The sequence below is a fragment of the Octopus bimaculoides genome, chromosome 20 (genome assembly GCF_001194135.2).
Source record: "Octopus bimaculoides isolate UCB-OBI-ISO-001 chromosome 20, ASM119413v2, whole genome shotgun sequence".
Taxonomy (NCBI): Eukaryota; Metazoa; Mollusca; class Cephalopoda; order Octopoda; family Octopodidae; genus Octopus; species Octopus bimaculoides.
In genome coordinates, this window is record NC_069000.1 from 13,961,706 (window position 1) to 13,973,160 (window position 11,455).

General features: G+C 36.7%; 1 protein-coding gene across 1 annotated transcript in view; it reads right to left on the minus strand.

Moving 5' to 3' along the window:
* The window catches only part of LOC106881606 (dynein axonemal heavy chain 5-like), a 222,976-nt gene that overhangs the window by 84,497 nt on the left and 127,024 nt on the right, over nucleotides 1-11,455 (minus strand). Inside the window, exons 34-41 of the mRNA XM_052975199.1 lie at nucleotides 10,305-10,551; nucleotides 8,970-9,211; nucleotides 7,879-8,019; nucleotides 5,732-5,972; nucleotides 4,538-4,815; nucleotides 2,395-2,610; nucleotides 1,272-1,502; nucleotides 14-177 (exon numbers count right to left, since the gene is read on the minus strand). Coding sequence (XP_052831159.1) covers nucleotides 14-177; nucleotides 1,272-1,502; nucleotides 2,395-2,610; nucleotides 4,538-4,815; nucleotides 5,732-5,972; nucleotides 7,879-8,019; nucleotides 8,970-9,211; nucleotides 10,305-10,551 — 1,760 coding nt within the window. The remainder of the gene's footprint in view (nucleotides 1-13; nucleotides 178-1,271; nucleotides 1,503-2,394; nucleotides 2,611-4,537; nucleotides 4,816-5,731; nucleotides 5,973-7,878; nucleotides 8,020-8,969; nucleotides 9,212-10,304; nucleotides 10,552-11,455) is intronic.

Genomic DNA, 11,455 nt, shown 5'->3' on the forward strand with positions numbered 1-11,455 from the left:
CTAGCTTTCTTACCTGTCAGAGATAACACGACTACATTCGTGTTTCCATAAACCAAGCAATAATGTGGTAGAATTGATGACAGATGACTCAACATTGATCATTCCCTGCCAGATTCTGGACAAGTCTCTCAAGTTAAAAATATAATGAAATTTTGCAGGTGTTGGTAGCATTTTTACCTGTTTACGAATGAAGTATTTTAGTAGTAATTATTTTATGAATTTAACTATATATTTACAAAAAGATTGTTTTTATTATACATTATGTTAATTTCATATTTCTCCTCTTTTTGGATGGTCTAATCTCTGTCATTGCATTTTATATTTCTGCTATGTTTTAACCACACATATTTAGGCTGTGACAGAATGTAGAGATACAACCATGTATCAAGTTAATGGCCATTGCAATATAGAAAATGTATATAAAGCAAAGGTGGCACCAAAGGATGATGCGCAAAAACATGTAGGCATGATGGCAAGTCCCTTCAGAACCAGATTCAATAACCATAATTCCTCATTTAACATCAAGGAGAGGCAAAATGTCACATCTATACAAGGTATTGCGGGAAAATACTGCACATTAAGACAAGTGGAGGAAACAAGAAGAGTGTAAACTTTACATTAACAGTAGTTGGAGGTGCTTGCTGTGCTTGACTGAGAAAGGGATCTACAGAACTCTCTCCACTGGAGCACCTACCTTAACTGTAGGAGTGAAGTTTTCTGTTCCTGTCCTCATGAATGCAGATCTGCCCTAACATACTGGCTGACATAAGCACTGGAGCATCTCCATCGTTTTTTTAACGTCATTGAAGTCTGAGAACTTAATATAAGACTTGCTACCCAACTGTGACAATATACACACTCATATACATGTACATGACTATGTGGAGTGATTTGTTTGCTATATCCAGTCATCCATCTTTGATTTGTCTAAGGAACCAGCTACAAATCAGGAAACCACCAAAATAACAGGCCACTGGATCAGCTTAAATAACCTATTCATATATCACTATATTGACCAGACACTATCAGATGTTGTTATATACAGTTGATTACAATATGCATCCTTGCATTGTTGTAGCTTTCAAATGATACCAACCAACTGGCTAGACAGTGTGTGGTATGAGTGCATGTGTATATGCATGCACACACACACAAATATATATGCATGTATGTTTGCACGTGCATGCATGCATGTAATTATCAGTAACTCTCCATTCCATGAAGTAATTTACTAATTATATCATGGAAACAACAACAACAGCAATACATACCTTTGTTAGCTGCCATAATCGTCTTGTGAGAGGAATAAGTTTTTGAACCATTTCTATGATGTCTGCTGCAAAACCTCTTTCTTTGCAGTAATGACCCAAACCAATCGTTGAGAAGATCTTATCTATTGATGTATTAGATGGCAAGGTGCAATTAAAAATTGCAAAATGTCTCTTTAGGCGCTGTGGAATGTCGTTCCTGCCTCCACCGGGATGTATCATAGATGCCAAGAACTAAGCAATAGAAAATGTTAAAAAAATATTTCAAAATAGATTTATTAAGTATATTCTTTATCTTTATTTTAGTGGTAAAATTAAAATCAATTAATTTTGTTTTAATAAAATATAAAGCTAGAGTTCAAAAGAAACAATGTAGTCATTGGTGAAAATAAAATTCATATAAATATGTGTTTTAAAATATGCTTCTGTGGTTAATATATAGTTTTTAAGACGCTCACTAGCTAATTACAACACCAGTGCCTGTTCTGGCACTGTTTTTCTGTATATTGCTGGTGGGGAGATGAGTCACAGTCATCTCTAACATTTGAGCATCCATCATTGACAAGACCAAGGAAGGTCGAAATCACATAATCAAGTTATCTTGCTGTTACGTTCAGAGTCCAAATTCTGCCGAGGTTGAGTTTGCCTTTCATCCTTTCGGGGTTGATAAATTAAGTACCAGTTATGCACTGGGGTCGATGTAATCGACTTAATCCCTTTGTCTGTCCTTCTTTGTCCCCTCTATGTTTAGCCCCTTGTGGGCAATAAAGAAATAAGAATAATAATAAGGAGAATTTGAAGTATGGAAACTGTAAAGGTTGTGCCTATAATAATTGGTGCATTGGGAACTGTAAGCAAAGACATAGACAAATGGCTGAAGGAGATTGGGATAGAATGTCCTGTAGAGCTTCTACAGAAAGTTTGCCTCTTAAGAACAGGAAAGATTATCAGGAGAGTTTTAAGCACTTGAAAGACTATTGAAAGCTTGTGGATACCAAAGGTTACAAGATAGTAATCTGCTACCCACATAAATCCTGCCAGGGCTATGACAGAACCTGAGTCAAATCAATAATAATAATAATATTAGTAATAATAATAAGAATAGTAATAATAATAATAATATAACCTGTATATCTGTAATGTTTATAAAGTCACCAGGTTTCTCTAAACTGTAATAACCATTCATTTCTATGAGTTGACGTACAATTTCATTGGCCACTTGGTCTCCCCATTCATTCACCACTGGCATGTTAATGTCATCAATGAAGACACTCATTTTCTTCCCTGCTGTGGGTCCATAGGTGTTACCCACTCGTTTATCCACATAGCTCTCTATTGATTTCTGCAAAAACATGGAAAATGTTAAAACATTAAAAGAAAAACTGTTGGTCAGAAAAAAGAAAAGTTTCATTGATTGTTGCGTCACTATATAACTGTGAACATGGTGGTGTTGGTAGTAGTAGTAATAGTGGTAATAGTAGTAGTAGTAGTGGTGACAGCACCAGTGTTTATTATTATAATTGTTTGTTAAGTGGGCAGCATCATTAGTACTGTGGGCAAAATTCTTAGAGGCATTTCATCCATCTTTACAATCTCAGTTCAAATTCCATTAAGTTCAACTTTGCCCTTTATCCCTTTGGGGACAATAAAAAACAAGTAGCACTGGTGGTGATGTAATCGAATATCCACTTCCACCAAAATTCCAGGCCTTGTGTTTATAGTAGAAAGGATTAGTATAATTATTTGTTGCATACTTGTGTCAATTTAATTAACTTCCACTTCCCCACAAAATCATGTCCCTGTGTTTATGTTAGAAAGCATTATCATAATTATTTCTTACATATATTTGTATTGATTTAACTAATTGTCCACTTTGCTGAAGAATTTTGTTTATGTTAGAAAGCAGTATTATAGTTATTGGTTTACACCAAGGTTGACTTAGCCTTTCATCCTTTCGGGTTTGATAAAATAAGTATCAGTTGAGGACTGGGTTGATATAATAATAATGATGAAAGGCAAAGTAGACCTTGGTGGAATTTGAACTCAGAATGTAAAGACAGACTAAATGCTCCTATGCATTTAGCTTCTACCCCTACTGGTGAAAAAGGGCCTCTCACTTAGGGTGAAAGGTAGACTGTATGATGCATGTGTGCAACTGCCATGCTACACGGCAGTGAAACATGGGCCATGAATGCTGGGGACATGCGTAGGCTCGAAAGAAATAAAGCTGGTATGATCCGCTGGATGTGTAATGTCAGTGTGCATACACAACAGAGTGTAAGTGCCCTGAGAGAAAAGTTGGGCATAAGAAGCATCAAATGTGGTGTGCAAGAGGTGTCTGCACTGGTATAGTCATGTGTTACATATGAATGAAGACAACTCTGTAAGTGCCACACCCGAACTGTAGAAGGAACCTGTGGAAGAGGTAGACCCAGGAAGACATGGGATGAGGTGGTGAAGCATGACCTTCAAACACTGGGCTTCACAGAGGCAATGACAAGTGACCAAGACCTTTGGAGATATGCTGTGATTGAGAAGACCCTGTTTAGAATACCCCAGATACGTCAGGCGACATGATATGCTTGAGAAGACCTGTTGAGTCAAGTAAAACCAAAATCATAGCTGTGGCCAGTGCCCCCGCCCCACCAAGTGGCTCCCGTGCCAGTGTCATGTAAAAGCACCATCCAAACGTGGCACGTAAAAAGCATCCACTATACCCTTGGCGTGGTTGGCGTTAGGAAGGGCATCCAGCTGTAGAAACATTACCAGATCAGATTGAAGCCTGGTGCAGTCACTGGCTCTCCAGGACTCAAACTGTCCAACCCATCCCAGCATGGAAAACGGACGTTAAATGATGATGATATATATATATATATATATATATATATATATATATATATATGCACTCACACACACACACACACACACACACATATATATATATATGCACATATACACACACACACACACACACACACATCTATATATATATTTATGCCGCCAACATTCTTCTGGTGTGTCTCATAACTGATGTTACATAGTTTTTAAGATGTGAAGTGCTTGCTTATTTATTTCACATCTTCCTAAACTTCCTGTTTCCATTTACATCTACACCTCCACACATCAATATCCATGGGAAAGAGAAACACTAACTTTTGTGATATAATGAAACAAAATAATGTCATACAAAAATTTATATACATTATATAGATTTAATATAAAGCAAAAACAAAAATATGGATAATTTAAAAAAACAATTAGGCAGATACCTGGAACATGAGAGGCGTTGTTGCAGAAGAAAAGTTTAAAGCTTTAGTGACGTGATTTTCAGGATTGTATTTTCTTAAATATGCATTTATCATAACTGTTTTCGCTGTTCCTTGTTCACCAATCAACATAACTGCTTTGCCCTGTTTGGCAATGGTATTTAACAGGTAATCTGTTCTCACATTGTCCACCATTGGTACTAAAATTGATGCATACTCAGGTGTCTCGTGTTTGGGATAGTGATATTCTTTAACGAGGTTATTCCAATGTACCCATGAACCTGAAAAATCAGAAATCTACTCAAGAAACAAGAATAAAACAGTTTGGATATATTTATGCCGTTTATTTAAGCTAATTAAAAAAAAGCTTTATATCAATATTATTTATATAGGAGGCAATGACTAGTGACTCAGACTTTTGGTCAATATCTTGTGCTTGAGAAGACCCGTCAAGCCAAGTGAAGCTATAATCATGGCTAATGCTGTTGCCATGTAGCTGGCACCCATGCCAGCGGCACATAAAAGCACCTTTCAGCATTGAGTCTTATGGATGCCAGTGGCATGTGAAAAGCACCTTTCTAGTGTTGGACCTCACAGAGGCAATGATGAATGACCGAGACCTTTGGCATTATGCTGTGCTTAAGAAGACCCATCAAACCAAGTAAAATCACAGTCATGGCAGATACTAGTATCACGCAAAGTAAAATTGTGGTTGTCTTTGCATACATGCTTGTCTTCTGCATCCTTCTCCAGCTGAGCATTCCTAACCTGGCAGACTCATGGGTGCTGGCATCACATAAAAAGTACCCATCCTGATGCCACATAAAAGCACCTGTGCCACTGCTGCATAAAAGCACTCAATTCACTCTAAAAAGTGGTTGGTGTTAGGATGGGCATTCAGCTGTAGAGAAGTTTGGAACATAGGTCTGAAATTTTTTTCTTCTAGATATTGAACCATCGAATCAGTTATTAAATAAGTTATATCTCTATGCTGTATATATTTGAATTGAATTGTATTTAGGCATAACAATTTTAATTTTTAAAAAAATGTTCCAAACTTTTGGCCTTGACTGTATACATGCCAGCGAAACTGGAAAATCAGCCTTATGCTCCTTACAGAGTAATGTGGACTAACCAAAATTATCAAACATTAATCCAGCATAATGTAATATAACGAAATAACAATGTATGTCTTACCATCAGCAGCTACCATATAATCAAAAATTGTTGACTCAGAGCTTTCATCAATCTTAGGTAAATAACTGCTGACATTTGGTGTTGTACGTAGAAATTGCTCCAGTTTAGCTCGATCATCCAATTCCAAGAAAGCACCAATGCTCCACAACAGAGTAAATATATAAAGATGAGCATAATGTTCTTTTATTTGGGGGTCTTTTTCATCTTTGGCAGGAATAAGACCAGAAAGAAGTTTCGTTGCCTAAAAAAAAAAAGGGTACAAGATCTTTGATGTATCAAATAACAAGTGTAGACAAGTGTAGAAATTAATTAAACAGAAACAACAAATGAAGGAAGAACAAGAAAGAGAACAAATTTCTCTTCTACCAACTCGTCATCATCATCATTTAATGTCCATTTTGCATGCTGGCATGGGTTGGACAGTTTGACAGGATCAAGGATTGCATCAAGTTCCACTGTCTGTTTTGGCTCTTTTTTGCACAGATGGATGTTCTTCCTAACAGCGACCACAATATTCACTTGCAAGTGGCATTTGGTGACAAGAAAAACATCCAGCTATAGAAAAATTTGCTTCCGCAGAGTCCATCTGACCCATGCAAACATGACAAAATTAGTATTAAACTTAACGATGATAATGATCATGATGTTCAAAAGGACAGAAATAATCACACAAAGTTTTCCATGATTATTTAAAGTATATTGATATATTAGATAAGTGAGACATAAGAGAAAGAAGAATAAATAGAATAGGAAACTATTGAAGAATTGCAATAAAATAATTAGATAAGTGGAATATACGTGATAAAAAAACTGCACTGAAGAATTACACTAAAATCTTTAAAAGTTATTTTATGAAAACAATACTGTTGCTAATTTACTATAATTTATCAATCATTCTGTCTAAAACACTAATTTTGAAGATTGGTCAACAGTTCCTCGACACCAATAATATAACTAAGTCCTTCATTGGGAAAATTAAACAAGTAGGAATGACATATCATATTACTTCAATATACATCCTTACACATAATATATAAGTAGATAAATTCAATATACATCCTTACAGATAATATATAAGTAGATAAATTTAATAGATAAATTATTTTCTACTGTAAAAGTCCAATTACTCCGTGTGTTTCATGGTACTAATTATAAGGCTAATAATACATATAGGAAATTTTAAATGATTAATGAGAAAGCTACTTTGCTGAGAATGACGAACAAATGTCTTTCAATTCCCCCTCCTCACTGGTGCTGTTCCCTGTATTAACTGCACTCTCTTTCTCTATCTCTCTACTGATACAAAAGCAACCAGCTTATCTACCCACCTACTTAACCGGCTATCTTTCGTTTGATTTTTGTTCTGTCTGGAAACATGCCAACAACTACCCAGGGATTTTCCTTGGCCTTATCAAGTGAAGGAGAAAGATATTCGGTGTGTGGGTGCACTTGTGTGTATGTAGGGATGAGCTTGTTTCCTCTCTTTCTGTCTGAACCCTCCCACACTGGTCGTACCCTCCATCATACCTGCAATCCCCTTCTTCCTGAACAAACGCAACCAGTTTTAGCTGACTCCCTCCTAATTTAACATTGGAATATCCATATTTTGCTACACTGCTTAAATTTACATCATTTGATGACCATAATGCTTATGCTTACAATGCCACGAATACCAGCTCCTACCTCCAGTAGGAGCAACAATCTTAACATGCTTGAATGTTTAAATGTTGTCAGGTCAGAAGAGAGAACAGATGAAACATGCCTAAAAAACAAACACCACAACCTCCCTCTTCTTTTTAGGCACTAAATAACAAACATCTCTCCTCCCTAAGCCCCACCCCACATTCCCTTCCCAGTTTTCAGAGTTGGCACTGTCAATGTTGGCACACTGAAAGGTAGGTCTAGTGAGATTGTAGAGATGCTTGAAAGGAGACAGGTTGATGTATGCTGCATACAAGAGGTAAGATGGAGAGGAGCTTCAGCTAGGGTCCTCACAGGCAAGGCGCATAGGTATAAAGTTTTCTGGCAAGGTAACATGGATGGCGTAGTGGGCGTAGGCATACTCCTTGTGAAGAAATGGGTGGATAAGGTCGCTAACGAGTCTGTCAGCTCACCACCTTATGATATAAAATAATAAGCATAACTACCTGAGATATGATAAAAACTTCCAAAATGTCCATTTTGAAAACAAAATTCTGAATAGAATAGTTAAACACTATGGGAAAACTTTCTTCAAAAAGATTCATAATTATCATAGCTTCTTGCAAAGGTCTGTGATTTAGCCATCCCTGGATGTGTGAAGAAAAAAAATTAATAGTTAAGCATTATATCACAGTGGACATATGTAAAGCATATATCTAAGCAATAGAAAATAAAAACAAATGGGATATTTTTTTAAAGAGTAGTGAATCTCAAAACAAATGCTGTGTATGCAATTATGCTGGTGCTCCACTGTTTATGACATGGGACTTGAACACACGTCTGTAAACATGACAAGATATATGGTTTCAAATCCCACAAGTAGCTTTTGACCTATTCTATCCAGAGGAATATTAACCTAATATTCCAGTTGATCCAATGAATGGAACAACTTGCTAATGAAATTAACATGCAACTGGCTGAGCACTCCACAGACACGTGTACTCTTAACATAGTTCTCAGGGAGATTCAGCGGCACACAGATTGTGATAAGGCTGGCCCTTTGAATTACAGATACAACTCATTTCTGCCAGCTGAGTGGACTGGAGCAATGCAAAATAAAGCGTCTTGCTCAAGGACAAGATGTGACTAATATCTAATTATAAAAACACAGTTGGATATTTTTATATGCATCAAATGGCTATGGAGGTCCAGTAGAGTAAAATAAGAATCAAAGGCAGAAAATGGTTAAGAACCACTGATCTACAGAGATATGTGGAAGATGAGCAGCCGTAGACTTGTTTAGTTAGATATGCTTTTTCCACAGCGTTTCTCTTTAACTGTGCCTAGCTAGCTCCTGTCAAACCATTCAACCCATGCCAGCATGGAAAACAGACATTAAATGACGATGATGATGATGATGAAGATGACAATGGCTACATCAATATATATAATACATGTAAATGTAAATGTGTTTATGTGAGTGTACCTGAAGGTGAGACTTTATAAATGCTTATACATGTAAATGTAAATGTGTTTATGTGAGTGTACCTGAAGGTGAGACTTTATAAATGCTTAAACAAAAAATTTGAAAATATACCTGAAGAATGGGCTTCCAATTCAGTCCTGAGCTACTCATGTAAACCATGCCATTACGGGACACAGTGGCTGGAGAAGCATTATCAATATTATGTGGTTCAAATATGATCTTTGTATTCGGTGCCATTGGTATACGATCTCCATTTGCCAATGTCAATGTCCGGTTGTCATCTAGGACCGAGTTAAGGTTCTCTATCCAAATAGCATCTACAGGTCCATCCAAAACAATCCAAATGTGTTCCCCTGCATTAAACAAACCAAGTACAGCACACTTTGTAAGCTGAGCATAAAGAATGAAGTACCGCATTTGAATCTAAATTTTTCAAAGGTTACCAGTGCAAAAACCTGTTTATCAGTCATGGCTCACTGCCAAATAATACAATCAAAACATGTGGATACAAATTAAGGATTTTCCCTGTCGGCAAAAAATTGTCTTCTGTTATCCCTACAATGCAACCATTGTGCCTTTCCTGTGGGGACAAGAATATATGAGGTCCAGCTAATGGTGATATACTCCAAGTTAAATACTCATGTTAGTTTCCAAAATGGTTAACCACATCTCATAAACTTTAAGCCTCCATGCTTCCTGCACCCTATAATTAATCATTATTTAACTATAACGATGTCAACAATGAAATTTATCAAACCTGTTGGGTAATTCCTTCTCTTTTGTCTATAAGTCCTTGGCTCCTCTTAGGTACCATCTTCTACTAACTGACAAACCACAAATTTCAGCTGTCCAAAATATGAACTGCACTCCATATAACTCATTTTAATCTCTCTCAGCAACAATTTTAAATTTACTCTGAATTTTTTCTTCAGTTACTCTATCATCTCTACTACTTTCTTACTGCCTTCCCACCACTAGCATCTAGTGAAGCAATGATGGACCATTTACAGTATTGGCCAATCAAAGACCATTTATCTTTAAGGATTAAAGCTGTCTACAATCAAGGCTGTCTCATCAGTTTATAAGACTCTGGGAAAATAAATGCATTGAGCTCCTTGTATTTATTTATTGATTGATTGTAAGCCACTGTATACATAGATGAGAATTAGGTTCCTACACACGTGGGACTCCTGGGTAACTTCCCAGTGAACCCATGCACTGTCTACAATACTTGCGAATGAGATAGAATCTACAATACTAACCAATACGGAAGAAACAAAGATACAGGTCAATAAGGAAGTGTCTATGATACTAGAAATTGAAGGAGGTGAAAAGAAATAACATGGTCATCCTCATTTCTAGAATTAATAGCCACACCTCCTTCAAATCATTTTAAAATTCTTGCTATATTTCCCAATAAAAAATTAAATACTGTGAATGACATACCTTTCTTTGCTTTCAGGGTCCTTCTCCAAAGAGTTGAAAATATCCCATCAGTCCAGTCATTAGTTGCTACATCAAGTTTGCCAAACATCTGTGCTGAAGTAATGGCTTTAGGATTCATCCTCATTTCTTTATGCACTTTCCCACATTCTGTCATTGCTTTCATTAGTGTATGAATACAACATGTCTTCCCTGAGCCACTTGGGCCTAAAGTCATCATTCCATGCCGTACTAGTTGTGTCTCATACAACTGAAAAATAATTTACAATTCAGGGTTACACATGCAATATCATTCTGAAGTACATTTAAATATGCTTCAAGAACAAATGCACACACAAAGATATCAAATAAGCTTGCTAGGGTACACAGGGTTTGTGTTGTTCTCAAAAGCAAACTTATTACCTGTACAATACAATCACTAAGGCCTTGTTCAGCTGTGTGACAAATAGCAAAAAATATTATTGAGTACACCAAGGGACTGGGCAGTGGTAGGATATTCATATAGGTTTTACAGTGAATGCTCAGAGGATTGTCAATGCAGCACTGAAGCCATGGTCTACAAAGTAGAGGTGGTGTTGTCCAACAACAACAGTGTGACACACATACAGAAATATGTCAGGGTAATGGAGAGTCCCTTTCAGGCCAGGCTGAATAATCACAGATACTTTTTTTTTTAATCCATGAGAGACACAGTTAGCTAGCTGTATATGGTTTATGGCAATTAACAGAGTAAATAGTGCAAGTCTTGAAGAGTGCAGTCCGATTTTAACAGTTATTTTCTCAAATGTATAATGGAAATGACAAAGGATCATTTCTGACATATTTTGCTTTATGAGTCCCATAAAGACAGCAACGCAATAGAAAATGTGATGAATATTAATGCAGTACATGGGGATCAGACAATAAGAATAAAACAGTGCCAACGATGGTTCCAGAAAGTCTGAGCTGGAAACTACAGCCTAGAAGGTGAGCCTCATCCTGGAAGATCTGTAGAGCTCGACAAGGATGTCCTGCAAACCCAGGTGGAACAAAATCCCATTGAGGAAATTGTTAGAACAACCTGAATGGAGTTGCCATTGATGAATTGACTGGACACCATTTGTAAAATTCATGTCACTCAACATCCTGAGTTATTTCTCTTCGCTAATTTTCAT